The sequence below is a fragment of the Herpailurus yagouaroundi genome, unplaced genomic scaffold (genome assembly GCF_014898765.1).
Source record: "Herpailurus yagouaroundi ecotype Mexico unplaced genomic scaffold, PumYag 164, whole genome shotgun sequence".
Lineage (NCBI taxonomy): Eukaryota > Metazoa > Chordata > Mammalia > Carnivora > Felidae > Herpailurus > Herpailurus yagouaroundi.
Window position 1 is genome coordinate 33,327,241 of NW_024412405.1, and position 19,537 is coordinate 33,346,777.

The 19,537-nt window shown below is 37.7% G+C and overlaps 1 protein-coding gene across 3 annotated transcripts in view; it reads right to left on the minus strand.

Annotated features, from left to right (window-relative positions):
* UCHL3 (ubiquitin C-terminal hydrolase L3) overlaps window positions 1-19,537 on the minus strand; it is a 100,844-nt gene that overhangs the window by 29,488 nt on the left and 51,819 nt on the right. For 2 of the 3 annotated variants that reach the window (XM_040487358.1, XM_040487356.1), the window contains exons 1-5: window positions 14,129-14,251; window positions 14,000-14,011; window positions 6,139-6,267; window positions 1,321-1,477; window positions 836-921 (exon numbers count right to left, since the gene is read on the minus strand). In XM_040487358.1, the coding sequence (XP_040343292.1) occupies window positions 836-921; window positions 1,321-1,477; window positions 6,139-6,267; window positions 14,000-14,011; window positions 14,129-14,170 (426 nt within the window). In that variant the 5' untranslated portion in view covers window positions 14,171-14,251. Of the gene's footprint in view, window positions 1-835; window positions 922-1,320; window positions 1,478-6,138; window positions 6,268-13,999; window positions 14,012-14,128; window positions 14,252-19,537 lie in introns of those variants that run through there. The other variant, XM_040487357.1, reaches the window with a different exon arrangement.

The window sequence follows — 19,537 nt, forward strand, 5'->3', positions numbered from 1 at the left end:
ATATACTCCCTATAAAAATATTAATAATGGCGGCTACTTCTTATTGGTAGGATTACTGGTGACTTTTATGTTGTTTAATTTACTTTTGTGTAAAATAAAGATGTTTTATGATCTACAGGTTTTTTAAAGAAAAACAATTTAAGATAGTCAAAGTAGGTAAGAATGGTAAAACATGATGAAATCAATGAATCTATTGGACACAAACTCTGTATAAGGCATTTTTCTAGCCAAATAATCTGTACATTATACTCCTTCTAATTCCAAAGAACTTAACATCTACCTAGTAGTGTTAATTAAAGTTTAAAAGTCCTTCAAAAGAAAAATAAGAGTCCAAAACCAGTAAGATTTAAATGTCATTCTAAAACAATTCTATGAAATGGTACAAGTAGATTATGTCTTCACACAGGCAAAAACATTACTAAGCTGATAGAATAGCTACATATGATCTGACATCTAGCCTTAAGCCTTTGTTTTTTCCACTGGTCTTCAGCCTTGTTCCAAATTCCCAGTGAAACACATACAGGGCATTGGCAGGCATCTATTTACTATGGGGAGGGAGTGGTAAGGAACAGTCAATCATAAAATATTTAAAAAAATTGTAAATCAAACTTTTTTTCTGTCATTCAGCTCTAGATGTAGAAAAGAAGTGGCAATTCATCAACATTTATGGATATTTCAGGTAATGTTACATGAAGTACAGAAGGTCTTTTTTAACGGACACAATAAAATCCATAATTGCTCAAAACTAAAGTTTCAAGACAAACATCCCAAAAGTATCTACAATCCCACAAAACTTTGCCCGTAAATGAGATCGAGACAGAAAGAAGGTACCGACGTCATAGTTCTCTAGGTATCTGGCTCGTTCTTCAGGGCTCATTGACACAGACTCCTCTAGGAATTTTTTCAAGGTTGATCCAGATTCTGAGAATATTAAAGAAGATAAAATTGAGAAGGTTTGTTATCTCAAAGACACTGATATATGAAAATACTAGAAGCATGCTCTTTTTTTTTTTAGATAAAAACCCTTTCACTGCTAAGTTGGGAATATAAGAATACTGGGATAAATGATAGGCTTTAAGGTTTTTGTGAAACCTCTTTTTATCAACATTATAAAAGAATGGGAAAGATTAATATTTCTTCTAACAGTATATACATTTCCACTAGGGGAAAAAAAAGAAGAAAAAGAAAGGAAAATGCTTTATTTCATACTTTAAAAGAAAGAACCACAGCACCACCTACTGCTCAATAAGTCAACTCATGACTTCTGGTGGCTGGGGTTGGGGGGAGGTGATGGACAAGCAGTAATAAAAAATTATTTACCAAAGTGCATCTTGTCTTTATTGTTGGCAATAGCATGGATGAGTCCAATTGTTCCGCAGGCATTGCTGATTGTTTGCTTCATGAAATATACTGATGACGTAACATCTTGTCCCTGAGACTTTATTTTTTCCTCCTCCTCCGTTCTGAATACTTCATACTATTAAAAAAAAAAAGTCAATAGTCTACTTATGAAAACAATACGTTAAAAAGTACTCAAACACAAAACCAGGAAACTTCTAAATACCCATTAATGGGCATTTGGTTAACATACTACAGCATATCTTAATGGAATCCTATAAAGCACTTAAAAAAGAATAAAATAGATTTATATATTCTGACTCAGAAATCTGTCCATGATTATAGGGTGGTTCTAGGTCAATATATATTACCATGGTCCTCATTTATGTTTTTAAAAAATATACTTTATGTATGCATTGAAAAATCTGAAAGAGTATACAAAAATTTAACAGGTTATCTCTGCGACCATAGATTACTGGAGGACTTTTACCTCATCTTTAGAATAAAACACTCTTTTCTTTACATTTCTATATTGTTAAATCATACTGTACTAACAAATTCTTAGCATATTGTATTCATAACAAACATTCACCATTATCTCTAATAACTGATTTAAAAACAATATGGGAATAATAAATGTCAGAAGTGTGTGCTCTACACCTGACTGCCTAAGCCCACATCCTGGCTCCATTATTACTTGCTGTGTGATTATTATTTCACAAGTTACTTAATGACTCTGTGTCTCATTTTCCTAATTGTAAAAAAAAGGTTAAAAAAGAATAAAGAGGTTAAAAAACGAGTGATGAGAAGGAGGAGGGAGAGAGTAGAAAGATGATTTTATTGTTTTGTTCTATAATGTTCAGAATCCAATAAAGTAGGAAATCTGCAAACTATAGCCTAGTGGCCAAATCTGGCCTGCTGCCTGTTCTCATAAGAAAAGTTTTATTTTTGTATTGTCTATGGCTGTTTTCACACTAAAAAGCAAAGTACAATAGTTTTACCACAGACTCTGTAGGCCTGCAAAGTTGAAAATCTTCATTATCTGGCCCTCCACAGAAAAAGATGGCTGATCCTTGCAATTAAGGAGACAAATGATGTCTACAGTAAACCCATAATTCAGAAACTGTCTCTAACAACAAATGTATTTATGCCTTAAAACATCATTTTTATGGGGGCACTTGAGTGGCTCAGCCAATTAAGCATCTGACTTCAGCTCAGGTCATGATCTCATGACTCATGAGTTTGAGCCCCGTGTCGGGCTCTGTGCTGACAGCTCCGAGCCTGGAGCCTGCTTTGGATTCTGTGTCTCCCTCTCTCTCCGCCCCTCTCCCACTTGTGCTCTGTCTCTCTCTCTCTCTCTCTCTCTCTCTCTCAAAAAAAAAAAAATAATAAACATTAATAAAAATAATAATTTTTATGAATTTGCTTCAAAATCAAATTTTTAATTTACATTTTCAGAATAAATTCTGAATCATTAATTCATTCATATGACTTTAACTGATAAAAACTGTAAAAGATTCAATATAGTAAGCTTATGCTGAAATGTTTATATGGTCCTACAGCTTAGTTTACCGTTGTTTAATATCAGTGCTCTTTGCTGACAAAGCAAAATGAGATTTGGCAACTTCTCAAGATTTAATATTTAAGAAGAAAAATCCTAAAATGACACAGAGCAAGCATAGGAGAAAAAGTTATTAACAGCAGACTAAAGTGAAAACACAGGGTCAAGAGACAAAAATATCAGAGAGAAATTTATAGCCTCTTTCCTTGCAATTCATTGGTGAGTATACACTACAATGAGGCACACATTTAAATCACCATAACTGACTTTCTTTAAAGAGTAATGAAGTATCCATGTCAGTTCTTTTGGTATTAGTATGCTTTAGCCATGTACAATTACATAATCACTTTCTAAATCAGAACACAGAAGACTGAAACACTTTGTATCTCCTAAAACATCCGCTAGATACCCTTTGAGTGACTTTAATATGTCCCTTATGAACTGAAATGGAAATATGCCAAATTGTAAGAAACAACCAAACATGGCAGATGCCATTATATTCTTCGCTTTAATATTTTAGAATTGTGGTTTTTTTCTAACAATGGGTCCAATGACCTTTTCAGTACGGGTTATCCACTAAATGAAGAGTCCTACTGATAAGGACAACATGCTTTTTTAAAAACTGATGACCCAGGGCGCCTGGGTGGCGCAGTCGGTTAAGCGTCCGACTTCAGCCAGGTCACGATCTTGCGGTCCGTGAGTTCGAGCCCTGCGTCAGGCTCTGGGCTGATGGCTCAGAGCCTGGAGCCTGTTTCCGATTCTGTGTCTCCCTCTCTCTCTGCCCCTCCCCCGTTCATGCTCTGTCTCTCTCTGTCCCAAAAATAAATAAACGTTGAAAAAAAAAATTAAAAAAAAAATAAAAATAAAAAAAATAAATAAAAACTGATGACCCACTACATGAAGGAGACCAAATCCAATTTATTCTTTAATAAGGAAAAAAAAAAAAAGGTAGGTCATACATCTCAATGTTTTGGGAAATTTCCAACTTGGACCATAAACTCACATTTGTATAACACCAACTAAGAAAGCCTAAGCTTTAAGCTTTTTTTTTTTTTTTTTTTTTTTTTTTTTTTTTTAGTTGGGGTCCTGGGATAGTTTTTGTTTTTTTTTTTAAAAAAAAAAAAAAAAAAAAAAAAAAATGAGAATAACATTGGACTAAGAGAGTAAACTTAAGTGTCCTAACCCCTCCTCAAATTTCAGAATAATTACAACCTCACCATTAAAAGTAGTTTGGTGGGGCGCCTGGGTGGCGCAGTCGGTTAAGCATCCGACTTCGGCTCAGGTCACGATCTCGCAGTCCGCGAGTTGGAGCCCCGCGTCGGGCTCTGGGCTGATGGCTCAGAGCCTGGAGCCTGCTTCCGATTCTGTGTCTCCCTCTCTCTCTGCCCCTCCCCCGTTCATGCTCTCTCTCTGTCCCAAAAATAAATAAACGTTGAAAAAAAAAAAAATTAAAAGTAGTTTGGTCTAATAATGGATAATCACTAAGAAATTAATAACTTTGAATTCTATATTACAAACAGCAAATATGAAGAAATATCCCTTCTTTTTTAAAATTTTTTAAATTTTATTTATTTGACAGAGACCGAGATAGTGTGAGAGGCGGAGGGATAGAGAGAGGAAGACAGAGAATCCCAAGCAGGCTCTGTACCACCAACGCAGAGCCTGACATGGCATGGGGCTTGAACTCATGAAACCATGAGATCATGACATAAGCCAAAATCAAGAGTCAGACGCTTAACGGACTGAGCCGCCCAGGTGCCCCAAGAAATACCCCTTCTTTAATTAAATAATTTGTTTGGTAGAACTTTAACTAGAAAAGAGAACTATTTCAGTATTTTTTGTTTATATTAAACTGAGGCTACTTAGTTATGGCATAAAGAAAATTATCCAGAAATTTCTAGGACTGAACAAAGCCTAATTCTTAATTTCTGTGAGACTTGGCTCCATTTATTCCTGAAAAATAACATGGCCTGAGCATGTATATGACAAAGGCACCAACACTTTTCCCACATCTTCCCAAACATTCACTTCTTCATCTTTCACAGCTACTAAGTTCATACTATTGTTAAGTTTAAAAATAGAAATCAGAAGGATATAGTCTCAAAAGCTGTTTCACAATGAACTTAAAAATGTTGGTTTCAAAATGCATATATCTATATGACATTCTAAGAAAAGGCTGAAATATGGAGATTTGAAATTAAATATCAAACTCTAAAAATAGATAATTATAATCCCCAACACATTCTAAACCTGCCAATTAAGCTGTTTAAACTTAATGATTTCCACACATATCAAGTTTATTCTGAAAATAATGTAACCCCTATCATTAATTATACCTTCCTCCTTAAAGACTCGTTTTTAATTATGGATTGGAAACAATTACACATATACTTAAAATGTGAATATTATTTATTTATACCTTCTCTAAGACAGATTTAAGATTATTCTAGTACTTAACATTTCTAAAGTATATACATCAAAATGTGACTAAATGTGATATCGAAACACGCTGAGGCAAACTAATCATATTTTATAAAAGAAGAAAACTACCCGAGTTTAAAAGTCTAATTCAGGGCTTTATTGTAATTTATAAATCAAAATCTAAATATCAGCTCTTTAATAAAACTAAGTTTCTAAGATGTCCTTTATGTTTTTAATTTTAGAGAGAGAGAGCATGTGAGTGGGGGAAAGGGAAAGAGGGAGAGGGAGAGGGAGAGGGGGGGAGAGAGAGAGAGAGAGAGAGAGAGAGAGAGCGAGCATCCCAAGCAGGCTCCACACTCAGCCCGATGTAGGGCTTGATCCAAGGACCCTGGGATCATGACCTGAGCTGAAACCAAGAGCTGGACAGTCAACCGACTGAGCCACCCAGGTGCCCCTAAGATGTCTTTTAGATTTCCTCATATTTTTTAAAAATTGTAAAAATGTTTATTTACTTTTGAGAGAGAGAGACAGAGCCCAAGCAGGGAAGGGGGAGAGAGATGGAGACACAGAATCCAAAGCAGGCTCCAGGCTCCGAGCTGTTAGCACAGAGCCTGACGCGGGGCCTGAACTCACAAACCATGAGATCATGACCTGAGCCAAAGTTGGACGCTCAACCGACTGAGCCACCCAGGGGCCCCTAGATTTCCTCATTTTATGCAAGAAGGGAGTCATTTATTCTTAAAGCAGACCATGTTTTTAACTCAACATTGAAAGAGAACATTACATTTACCAGAGACTTCATCTCAGTTAACAAGTACCTTTTCTGTAATAGGGAAGAGAAGTAACACTGCACACACTGGTCTTGGTACCATGCTAAGAAGTTCAGGATCCATTCCATATACATCAACAAACTGCCAGTTAGGATGTAGACCTAATTGTTTGAGAAACTGGTAAAAGTTGAAAACAAACAAACATTGCAACATTAACAGGGAAATAACATGTATTACTGCACATCTAATAAATAAAGTGAATGCAAGGTATACTTATTACTAATGTTCAGCAAGAAAAGTAAAGGTTTTCCACGAATAGGGTGAGAAGAGATAGCAATTTATTTATATCAATTAACAAACATTAAAAGTTTATATTAAGCAAAATCCTTTTCAAAATCCATTACTTTGGGATTGAACATAATAAGCCAGGACTTCACCAAACACATACAGCTTAGCTTGGTTGATATGTTAAATTCATTTTCACTACAATGACTTTTAAGAAGACGAATTTTAAGTTTTCTCAAATAAACAATTATATTAGATGATCAACACAGTTTATCCTACTTACCAAAAATGACACCTGAGGTTTAAAGATAGACAGATATCACAAATTACATCAATGAGCAAAAAGTACATAAAGCCAAAAGAGTCCAAGTGATTATATGAATGCCAGAAAATGCTAGAAGTAAACTGGTTTCCTGACCTCTAGTACACAATGAAACCCACTCGACTTCACTGTCTCTCATACCTGGTAAAACGAGTATAACAGAAGATTAGTATTTTTTTAAACTCTTAAGATTTCACAGGAAAATAAAATGTCAGACCCTAATCTACTGCAGAGGGAAAAAGAAAAAGTAATGTGAATAATGTCAATTTCCCAATAAAGTCTTAATATATGTTTGTGTTGAATGAAGCTGATGATTTACAAAAGTACACCATCACAAAATAAGTTTTAGGTGAGAGGGGAAAAAAAGGACGAGAGGAAAAAAAATGTATTAAAAATGCATCATTATTCCTTACCTCAAGAATATATTATAAGTTATCTACCAGTCTAACACTATCTGAAGTTTGAAACTAAGGTGCCTTGAGTATTTCTCCTTGAAGAATGATCACATGTACTTGGACCATCAATTGAGATCTTATAAAACCAACAGAAAGCATGTTATGTCACATGAACAGTGCCATTAATCTCACACAGTCAGGTTCTGTAAGAAAAGACTTTCCCAGTTAAAGGGCTACTTTCCATCACTCTGCTTCTCGGCCTGGCAAAGAAACTCTAATGATAATATGGTTGGTCAAAAATAAGGTCCTAGATAGGTTTAATAAGAAACATATTGAATTAAAAGACTCTTGGTAGAATGTACTCAACACCTATGAGTTTCTTTAAGTCACATGCTTTCCAAAGTCTGAGGCCACAGAAATCAATGGACTCTTCTATAGCATACCTATTCTTCATCTGATTCTACACTTTTAATAAAGTTCACTCAAGTACTCCAAACTACTTCCCTCTCTGTTCTCCACTTTCTCCAAAATCCTTCGTCTATGCCCTTCTCTATATTCAATTTGATCTAGAAACCAGAAAGAATTAAAACTGACCCACAAGTCAAGGGAAGGAACTGTGTCTTAATCATCTTTTTAATCCCATCGCCTAGCACTGTACCTGGCTAACCCAAAGACACTCAAGTTTTATTTGTTGAACTGAAGATCACATCCCTATTTTAACAGATAATCTTGCCATCTGTATGTCTATGGATGTCCATTAAGCTATATTTATCATGAATATTTAAAACATATTCATTTGGTGGCTCAGTCGGTTGAGTGTCCAACTTCTGCTCAGGTCAGGATCTCATGGTTCATGAGTTCGAGCCCCGCATCAGGCTCGCTGCTGTCAGCTCGAGCAGGCTTCGGATTCTCTGTCCCCCCCTCTCTCTCTCAAAATGTAAATAAATATATTTTAAAAAATTTAAAATATATTCATTTGTATTTATGTCATGTTAAATAAGGAGGAAAGATATATTCGGCTTCTAATCGAAGACCAGGCATTCATTTAATCAACACAGAACACTGCCTGCCCAGTCTATAGCCATACCACCCTGAAGGTGCCCTGGTCTCCTCTGAGCTTGGAAGCTAGGGAAGGTTGAGCCTGGTTAGAACCTGGATAGGAGTATACTATCTGCCTAGGATTGAAAGCTCTAAAGGGAAAAGAATCATAAATCCTGATAAGAGGATTTAAATTTGTTAATTTTATACACCCCAAAAAGTCATACTGTCATAAAATTATAAAACAGCATGGTACACGTAACAGAGAAACACATCTGTGCTGCAAACTGGAAGTAACAGTGAAACATTTTAGGGACAGTCTTACTCCAGGTCAGCCAAAGCTATTAAGGATGAAAAATACTAAGATCCAAGGCAGCCACTATAGAAAGAATGATTAGTAACTGAGGAATGAATGACTACATTAACATAAAAATGGCTACATTTTAACTGGAATCACACTTAAATTTTTATTCATACTGCTAATCTCAAAGAGATTGACATAAAAAGGCCAATCAATATCTATCAAGTACATTTGTTGCATCCTCTGATTCCGGATTGCTGTAAGATTCACACAGGAAGTCATCTATGAATGAAAAAACAAAAGCAGCTATTAATAGTAACTACCTCTGGGAAGTGGAGAAAGGGTGGGGAAGAAGGTCTTGAACTTTTACTTCTCTCTTTTTTTTTAATCGTGAAGCTGTCCTACTTTGATAATTGAACAAACGCATCTGTGTTTAAAATTATCCTATGTAAATAGAGAATGATTGGAAGGAAATTCTCTAAAATATTGACTGCTTAAAAATACATACATACATACATACATACATACATACATAAAAATATTGACTGCAGTTATCTTGGGTGATGTGAACTCAACTTCTTATTTTCCAGTTTTAAAAAATGTGTTTTTATAATAGTTATATGTAGTTTGTAAGTTATAAAAATCTATAGAACTGATACACGTTTTAGTTAAATTTACAAAACTGGGAGAAAAACTCAAAGTAATTACCTTAAAACTATTCCAAAAAAATTTCTCCAGACTACCCACAGAGTATTCTGTATATGCATTTCCAAAGCCATCTCTACACAATAGAAGCATGCAGTTTGCATCAAGCGAGATAAAAGGATTTACAACCTAATACCAATCTGGCCTTTCTAAACATTGGGTAATAACAGAAATCTGACCGATTAGCCCACTAAATTTTCACAATGCCACTGTAATTTTGGCCAATCAAGAAAAATGAGTAATTTAGTATATGTGCCCTTAAAATGAGGCAACTTTTTTTTTTTTAATTCTATGGTCCAATGATAAATTTTTCCACCAAATAAACACCATTTAAAATTATTTGTAAATATTTTTTAAAAGTATCATGTATCAGAAAGCATGCTAGAAGCTTTAATATACTTCACCTTTACTGCAAGGAGCAAGGTAGCTTTTATTAGATCCTTTTACCAATGAGAAAACGGAGTCTGGGAGATTATAGCATTGTTCAAATTCACATGGCCAGAACCCACGCGCAAAGCTCCAGGCTGCTCTCATCCCTATTTACTTTTCTTTCACTGAAGTATCTTCTTTTATACAGTGTTCTCTAACTTTAGCCACAATGAACAAAGAGTCTATAACCACCTCTTCCCTCCAGGTCTTTGCACACAAACTAGACTTCTCTACCTGAACAACTCTTACCCTTTGCCCCTAACTTACAATGAATTCTTCCTCCTTTTTTAGATGACAGTCAAATAACAAAAACTCTGATTTTGTAAATTTAAGAAAACAGAAAAATAACATTCACTTTCCTTTCAAATTTGTTTTAAGCCACTTTTTCTGGTCTTTAATGGCATGCTCAGGGCAGTGACAGACTCCACCTTATTACTCATTTGTTAATGATTTAGATTGTAACAGAAATTATGCTTATTTAGTACTTGATATTACTACTAATAAATATATATAAGCAGTAATTGCTAGAAGAAGTAGAGAGTAACTAGAAGTTAAATGAGAATAATTTTTTTTTATCACCTAACTGATTTTATTCCGGGTAAGTCCTACCTGTAACGTGATAAAATATCCTTAGAATGGATTGACAGCACATTAATCAACAAGAAAAATCACTGCTTACCACATCTACTGAGACACATGGTTACTAGTTAATGTCTAACAGTTAATAATGATCTCTATATAATAAATATGTCAATCATTTTCCTACAAACTAGGCATCATTAGAACATAAAACTAAGAGTATAATAACGTATGCAACTATCAAATTGTAACAAGTAAAATACCTAAGATTCCATTAAGTTGAAGAAATAGAGAGTGTGGGGATGGATATTGTTCGGGTTTATCTGTGGCTTAATTTAGTCTCCAAATTCTAAGTCAGTTATCAAATTTCTGTTCATTTTCTAGTCTCAGTTTTGTCACTAACATATAAAGAATTAAAACCAACCACAAAAATTTTGGTTAAAACCAATCACTTCTAAAATATTTGCTCATTCTGCCCTAAAATCACATTACTTCTTTAATAAATTTAAAACAAACTGAACCCTGCCAAAACAAGCCAGAAATAGTGTCAAATCATACACTAAATAACATCTTTTTCCCTGTTTATGCCACCTCAGACTGGCCTCCTGTCACCAACTAACCTATTATGTTTCTCCTGATGGTTTTGATCACAGTGCCCTATTAATTTTTTTCATTGCACTTAAAACAATTGCTAATTGTTTGCTTACTTGTTTATTGTCTATCTTCCCACTGAAAAGCAGAAAACCATGAATATTTTAATCACCAAAGAATAACCAGCTCCTTCTCAGATACCTGGCATTAGAAAAGGTGCTCCGCAAATATCATTTAATCTATGTGAATAAGTAAATGTGCATGTGTGTTTGTTTGTGGCTCTTTAAAGTGAATGTGTTTTATAGTTATATTAAGATTACCTAGGAACAAGGTCCATTGGCAGCTGGATCACAATATGTATGTTTCCAGTTAAATAAATTTATATCTTATTAACAAATAATATCACCAAAAATAGTTTTGTCTCTTGATATGGCTAATTACATTGATTGACTTTTGAATGGTGAACCCAGCTGTGCGATCCCTGGATAAACTGCTCTTAGTCATGAAATAGTATTCTTTTTATACATTGCTACACTCAATTTGCTAATATTTTGCTAAAGATTTTTAGATCCCATGAAGGATACTGGTCTGCAGTTACTCTTATTATGGCTTGTCTGGTAATGCTGGCCATAAAATGAATTGGTAAGTGTCCCTCCTCTTCTATGTTTATATACAATTGGTATTATTTCTTAAAAGAGTATCTCAAGGGATGCAGAAAAGCCATTTAAGAAAATTAAACATGGATTCATGATAAAAACTCTCAGTAAACTAGGAAAAGAAAGAAACTTCTTTATCTGACAAAAAGCATTTACCGAAGCCCTACAATTAACATATTTAATGATGAAAGATCAAATGTTTTCCACCGAAGGCGGAAAACTTTGTATTAAAGGTCCCAACGAATGCAAAAAAGAAAAAGAAAGAAAAAGCACACAGATTGAAAAGGAAGAAGTAAAAAACAGTCTATTCACACAGAATATGATTGTCTATATACAAAAATCCCAAAACATCGACAAAAAAGCCACCAGAATAAGTGCATTTGGCAGGGTAGTAGGATACAAGCCATCATATAAAAATCAACTCTATTTCTACACATAGCAATGTACAATTAGAAATTGTAATTTTATAATTTTTTTTTAACGTTTATTTATTTTTGGGACAGAGAGAGACAGAGCATGAATGGGGGAGGGGCAGAGAGAGAGGGACACACATAATCGGAAACAGGCTCCAGGTTCAGAGCCATCAGCCCAGAGCCTGACGCGGGCCTCGAACTCCCGGACCGCGAGATCGTGACCTGGCTGAAGTCGGACGCTTAACCGACTGTGCCACCCAGGCGCCCCTAGAAATTGTAATTTTAAAACAGTGTCATTTACAATAGTAACAAATATTTAGGTATAAATCTAACAAAATACATGCAAGAACTATACGCTGAAACTACAAAACACTGTTGAGTGAAATCAAAGACCTAAGCAAATGATGGATATACTATCTTAATGGAATACAAGACTCAATATTGTTAGGATGTTAGTTTTCCGCAAACTAAATCTATATATTTAGACACACTTACCATCAAAACCATGATTTTTTTGTACAACTTGACAAGTCGATTCTAAAATTTATATGGGAAGGCAAAGTAACTAAAACAATTTCAAAAATGAACAAAGTGGGAGGATTCATATTATTTGATTTCAAGATTTACTACAAAACTACAATAATCAAAACAATGTGGTATCGGGAAAAGAACAGACACAAAGATTAATGGAAAAGAACAAAGTTCAGATATATGGTAAATTGATTTTTCACAAAGGTATAAAAATAGCTTTGGATTAGGTCTCCCCTATGGACTAAATCAGAAGGTGCAAATGATTTCTTCAGCCTAAAGATTTTTCTCTCTTTACAAAGGGGTGAAACTATTTTAAGGAAAAAAATGAAAAGCAAATTTCAAAAGGGGGAAACAAAGAAAATTAACATACATATAGAGAATGCCATCTAAAGCACAATATAAAAGATATATGCAGGGTTTTAAGTTTTGTACATCTCAGGATTACTAAAGAGACAAGAGTTCCAGAGTCATTTCAAAAACATAAAATAAACTGCATAAGATGAAAGATTGTCAACATTAAGATAAAGCGTTTCTATCTACTTTCTGTATATAAGGAATTTTTCTACAAGCTTTGAAAACCAAAAATCAAGTATGTGATGAATCATTATTCCTTGATGATGAAAAGGAAAATTATGGGGGGGGGGCGGGAACGTACATCAGATGACAAGCTAAAAGGGCCATAAAAAGTAAATGAGCTGATGAGAATTTTTTTTTTAATTTTTTTTTCAAGGTTTATTTATTTTTGGGACAGAGAGAGACAGAGCATGAACGGGGGAGGGGCAGAGAGAGAGGGAGACACAGAATTGGAAACAGGCTCCAGGTTCCGAGCCATCAGCCCAGAGCCTGACGCGGGGCTCGAACTCACAGACCGCGAGATCGTGACCTGGCTGAAGTCGTACGCTTAACCGACTGCGCCACCCAGGCGCCCCGAGCTGATGAGAATTTAAAACAGGTTACGATAAAATACACCTGAGCAAATCAAAAGTTTATACCTGGTAGCACAATAACTTTTAATGGAGTGGCTGGGAGATGTTCTCGTTTCCCACCCCAAACTTGAACCTTCAATACCCAGACGAACTTGAAGTGTTTGTAGGTGGGCCAAGAATGGCGTGGGAACTATTATACTGAGCTTTCTATGGTATAGAAACAACTAAATTCCAGTTTTAAGGGACTGGAAGAGAAAGGGGGCGTGGCGGGGAAGACAAGTGACTTGATGGAGCAAGAGAAGATGATTGGAAGATGATTTCATAGTGCAGGCGGTGGATGAAATTACAAGGACTGGGTGGGCGAGTTTTCAAAGCTTGGAGTCAGGTAGTGTAGACAAATTAGTCACCCAGAAGGTACAGGAGTTGGGAAATTATGGAATTGGCACTAGCAGGAGGCAAAACGAAGAGGGAAGAGAAATAGGAATACAGGGTCAATGTGCCACAAGCCTCAGACCCAGACCCCAGGATGACAGGGGAATGGCCCCAGAGGAAGGGCTGAAACAGCCGGGAGCATCTCCAGGAATTAGGTGGTAGGGATACGCCCGTAAAGGGGGCACACCCGTATGAAGCAGAGCAAGAGGGGCCCTCACTGAATCTAATTCCAGATTCCTAGGAAGATCAGAGGTGCAGGCAGGCAGGGAGGGCTCCGGGGTCCCCAGCGACAGACACCTCACTCACCTGGTTGGTGACCTGAAAACGGAACAGAGAACACAATTTATAGAAACAAACTGCTCTGGACTAGCCGCGGCATCCCGCTTCCCTCCGCCCATGCCCGCGGCCTCAAGCCGAGATCCAAGCAGCGCACACCTCGGGATTGGCCTCCAGCGGCAGCCAACGCTGACCCTCCATGGCCGCTCCGCCCGGCCCCTCTCCAGCTCTGACAGCAGCAGCCGCCGCCGCTTCCGCCCCCGCGCGCTCTGACCTGGGACCGTCCAACCCTCCTCCACCCCCCCAGGGAGGGGTGCTGAAGAACGAAAAACAGCTTGACAAAACACTCTAGTGCTTTTCTCGTTCCCTGCGGAGCCACACTCAAGTCTTACATTTTAAATTAAGATACAATCGGAGAAGACAAGAGAAGCCATCTCCGTACTGAAAAAGGAAAAAGAATCTGAACCCACAGCTAGCTCCCCTCTCACTTGGACTGTTCCCATCCGAGCCTAGCGCTCGCGTGCTACGCCTGCGCCTTGCGCGGGCCTGGGACCTCATGCTCGCGGGCGCCCTCCCGTTCCTGCAGCTTCAGCTGGAGGCGCTAGGGGGCGCGCCACTGAGTCCTATTCTAAGAGCGAACAACGGGATTGCCGTGCATCAGGAGGCCTGAAGGCCAGTGAATGCCCAGGAGTCAAGTCCCAAAAGCTCCTTTGCCACGGTGCAGAGGTGATATGTTAGCCTTATCTGCTATTGCAGAGTGTGTGTGTGTGTGTGTGTGTGTGTGTGTGTGTGTGTGTGTGTGTCGGGGGGAGGCGGGAGGGGGGTTGCTCTCTATATACCTATTTAGTTATTTATGAAAAAAATGTCAAGCACCTATTATGAATCAGACACTGCACTCACCGTAGAGTAGAAGAGGTGGGCAGAAGAATGAAAAATTGCAACGAAGTATGATACATATATGATAGTGGTAGCATGAGGTGTAGAACTGAAGAGACGTGCAGCTAAAGAGGGGAGGTGTGTCCAGAGGTTCCCTGCAAAAGGTGTAAAGCTGGAGAGGGCCCTTGAAATGTAATATGCACTCTACCCCAGGTCAAATCTCTGGAGTTATCATTGACAATTTCGGCTCACCAAAGGGATACCCTCTTAAAACAGTTTCTGTTTAATCTGTGCTTCGTTCTCCATCTCCATGGTTATTGCCTTAATTCTCTCATTTCACTCGTGCAATTTCCTACATTATTGACAAATTAAGTTTCTACATATCTGATTATGCTCAGAAGAAGTCAAGTGTGCACTGTGGCTGCAGAGCCTTCAAGGTTGAAGGGCTTTGGTTGGAGGTGATGCTGGAGGGGTAAGGAGGGACAGTCCCATCAAGACATCTGGGCTTCACTCTGTAAACAGCAGGGAACCACTGAAGGCTTTTAAGCAGGATTTTCATATCTCTCTTCCACCAGCCTGTAAATTCCATGAGGCTTGCAGGAGTGTCTTTTTAAATTCTTCACACTGTTTCCCCAAAGCCTACCCCAGTGCCTGATACATAATAGATGCTCGATAAATACTTGAGGAATGAAGAGAATCATCAGATATGCAGAAACTTAATTTGTCAATAATGTAGGATATTTGCAAGGGTGAAATGATGAGAGAATTAAGGCAATAAACCACGGAGATGGAGAAGGAGGCACAAATTAAATAGAAACCATTTTAATAGGATATCCCTTTGGTGAGCCTAAATTATCAATGATAACTCCAGAGATCTGACTTGGGGTAGAGTGCATTTACCACTCTGCTCCCAATAGAAGGCATTCAGGGAGAGGAGCTTTTACAAGTGAAAAAAAAAGGAATAATTTTATTGTGCTGAGTTTGCCTTTCTCGAAGAACTTCCAACTTTCCCACTCATATTCTGGCCACCGATGTTTGACCTCCAAGGAATTTCCAAAACTTTGATTCCTCTTTCTCCTTATCCGTCTGACAGATTGCTGTTAAACCCCCCTAGAGTGAGTTGGTAAGTCTGAAGTCCAGCTCATGATAAGCAGCTATAGTTGCATCATACTTGAGTTTTATGGCCAGGCTTTCAGTGGCATGCCAGGGTTGCTTTTCAAATGGCCTACTTTTAGTGAATGGCCTTGCTCCAGAGCCCTGAGGTTCTTCCCTGTGATTCTCCTGTTAGGGTTACCTAAGACTCCACATACACCCTTACTCACTCACCATGGACATCTCTAGTACCCCTGGATCTGCTGAGACATAGGGCCAAACAGCAAGGCAGCCGGCCTTTCCGCACGGACTTGCTGCAGAGCACTGTCTTGCTCAGGGACCCCCTCAAACCGTCAGCCGTCCATGTTACCCAGTAAATGTATTATAGCTGTAATTTCCAGGGTCATATATGCTGCTCTCGAAAAGCCAAAGAGGCCCAATTACTCTACCTCTTTTCCATTATAGGAGTTGCAAGATGAAATAAGTTACTCTTCACCTTAAAAAGGTTGTTCCTGTATGCCCCAAACTTTTAGACTCATAACAATTCTGCACTAGGGCCCTAATTTTTGTAGGGTTTAACTTCCACTGTCTGGCATGAATGTACCTATCATCATATTAAAGGGAAGTACTTTTCAGACTTGAATGTGCATACAAAAACATCTGGGGGTCTGAAATGCAGATTTGATTCAATACATCTGAGATGGATCTCAAGATTAGGCATTATAGGCCCTATTTTTTTTCACTCTCCCTTCATCTACCTCCTTTAAAATTTTTCCACTAAAGGACAAAGTAGCATTGATCCCCATTATTCATGGATTCTGCACTTTGAATCTGCCTACCTGCTAACATTATTTGTGTCCCCCAAATTAATACTCCCACAGTTATTTGCAGACATGTGTAGTGGCAAAAAACTTGAGTTCCCAGCTGAGAGTGAACAGGCAATATTCTGCCTTCTTGTTTCAGGTCTCATCCTAGAAACAAGTGTCCTTTTTGCAGTCTATTTAGTGCCATATATTTTTTTTTTTTTTTGCATTTTGCACTTTTTATTGATGATTTCAGTGTATATATGGCCCCAAGCATTGTGCAGACATTCTGTCTGATGTTCCCAAACACAAGAGGGCTGTGATGTGCCTTATACCAAAAATACATGTGTTAGATTTGTTCCTTCAGGCATGAGTTATGGTGCTGTCGGCCAGGAATTTGATGTTAATGATTCAACAATGTATATCAGGTGAGGTGTCTTTAAAAAGAAACACATAAAACAAGGTTATGTATCCATCTGTTGATGCAAATGTTATCAGAGGCTCACAGGAACCTAACCGATATTTCCCCTGGGAGCAGTGGTTCTGTATTTACTAAAGCAGTATTCATGGTGACTTTACAGACCATAACTACCACAAATAATGAAAATCAGGTGTGTTATTTCTCCACTCCTTGACACCTAGTTCAGCCATGTAACTTGTTTTAGTCAATAAAGTAGGGCAGAAATAATAGCGTGCCTGTTCCAAGTCTAGGCCTTAATGAGCTTGTATTTCTGCGTGTTGTCTTGCATTTCTGCCACTGCCTTGAGAAGAATGTGCTTGGGCTAGCCTGCTGGTCCCAGAAACACAGCAAAAGACACTTGGAGCACAGCGGAACCACCTCAGCTGAGCCCAGCCTAGACTGGCCAACCCATCAGTAACCCTTGAGAAATGTAAGCTAAATAAATATTTGCTTGTAGTAGGACATTGGGAATTTGTGTGTGTTGGGGAAGGGGTAGTTTGTAAGAACAAACTAATTAGCAGCAACTAATTACTATACCTGCCAAAACTTTAAATAATCAAATTAAAAGGAATATAGGCAATTGATACACTTGCTCAAATTCTAATAGCCAAATAAAGATGTGTAGTTGTACCTCCAGAATTTTTAAATGTATATGTTAATACAACTTAATCTGTTAGTAAACTGTCCAACTATGTTAACTAAGTGAGATGTTATTATAGCAACGAAACAATAATATATATTCAGACTTAATTCAGGCTTTACTCTTCATAGAAACTGACCCTTCTCACGCATTTGTTTGATCCTCACTACAGTCTGACAAGCAGGCAGGAGAGAGAGAGAGAGAGATGTCACCATATTACAAACACAGTAGCTACCGCTTGGAGAGTTTAAATTGGTTCCCAAGGTTTCACAGGTGGCAGAATGGGACTTCAGCCTGCAGCCAGATCTAGAATTCTTTTCAAAGCCGGAGAGAGACAAGAGCAGTGAGCATGCTGACAGTTAGAGAAGGGTACTCAGGAGATAGGCTGGGGATTGGAGGAGGCTCCAAAGTATTGTTACAACAGCAGGTGCCAGGATTCCTCTGAACTGTCCATCCAGAAAAATTCCACGCCACTGACGAACCACTTAGGTTGGAGACTGAGACCCAGGGACATCCAAGTTGGCAGGAAAACAAGCAACAGCCTATCGTTACTACACGTCTCTTCCTGAGAGAAGAGTGTGAGGAGGGTTGGAGAAGGAAGGGGACAATGAGAGAGAGACAGAGGATGAGAAGGAGGGGGATAAAAAGAAAAAAAGGAGGTAAGCAAGGAGCATGAGAGAGGAGTCTAAAAGAGAGAAAAATCCTAGAACTTAGTGCATTATAAAATATCTCATTTTATTTTCATTGATCATGAATGAGTCTGGACATTTTTCAAGTTGTTTTGGGCCGTAATTTCACATCTTTTCATCGCTGATCCAATCTAAAATTCTTTCTTAAAGCCCCTGTAGAATTTATTATGTATTCCAGTGTTTCCCAACCTTTCTCCCCACGTGATACAGATCAGCAATATCAAATAATCCATGCCCTTTTATTGACTTTAACACTGACAGATTGATTTCGATGGTTGTCAAAGAATGTCAAGGTTTGTCACCATTTCTTGCTTGACTAAACTCACTAATTCGTTTTCTCAGCCACTGATGAAAATTCACTAACTTCTACTCAAAAATAGCAGGGTGTTTCTGACAAAGTGATGTTTGATGTCTTAACAAAAGTTGTTGTGTCTCAAAACCTGCTCTCTCATCCTTATAGGTTTCATTCTTATATTCTGAGCGATTTGGCAATTATTCCAACCTTAAACAGGAATAAACTACCTTTTTGTTTTATCTACTCAAGGCCATCTACCTATTTTTAGGAACTGTAAATTATTCGGTTGTTTTGTAAGAAAACATGGATTTTTGGTCATTACTCCAATGAGCCATATTTGCCTTACTGATACCCATTGTTCTATTTTCATACCTAGTAACTTTTGTTAGGCCAAGTCAAAGCATAATCTTTCTAAAGACACTTTACATGGCAGTTAAATATAGTAAGTATACAGCCAACAATACCCATAACTCAGCAGAAGTGCTGATCAGCTGTGACCAAGTTCATGCATGCACTAACAAAAATAACTGGGTCACAGCTGCTGCCTGGCTACCTGTCACTATAAGAAGCCACCTGATGCAATGTGCATTGTGATTGCTGAGATGTCAAATGTGAAAAAATAGGAATCTAACAATGGATAAAATGCAGCATTTGTATAACACCTGCCAATCAAGTAAGGTTGTCCTCACAGTGTTAACCAGCCCAGGGAATCT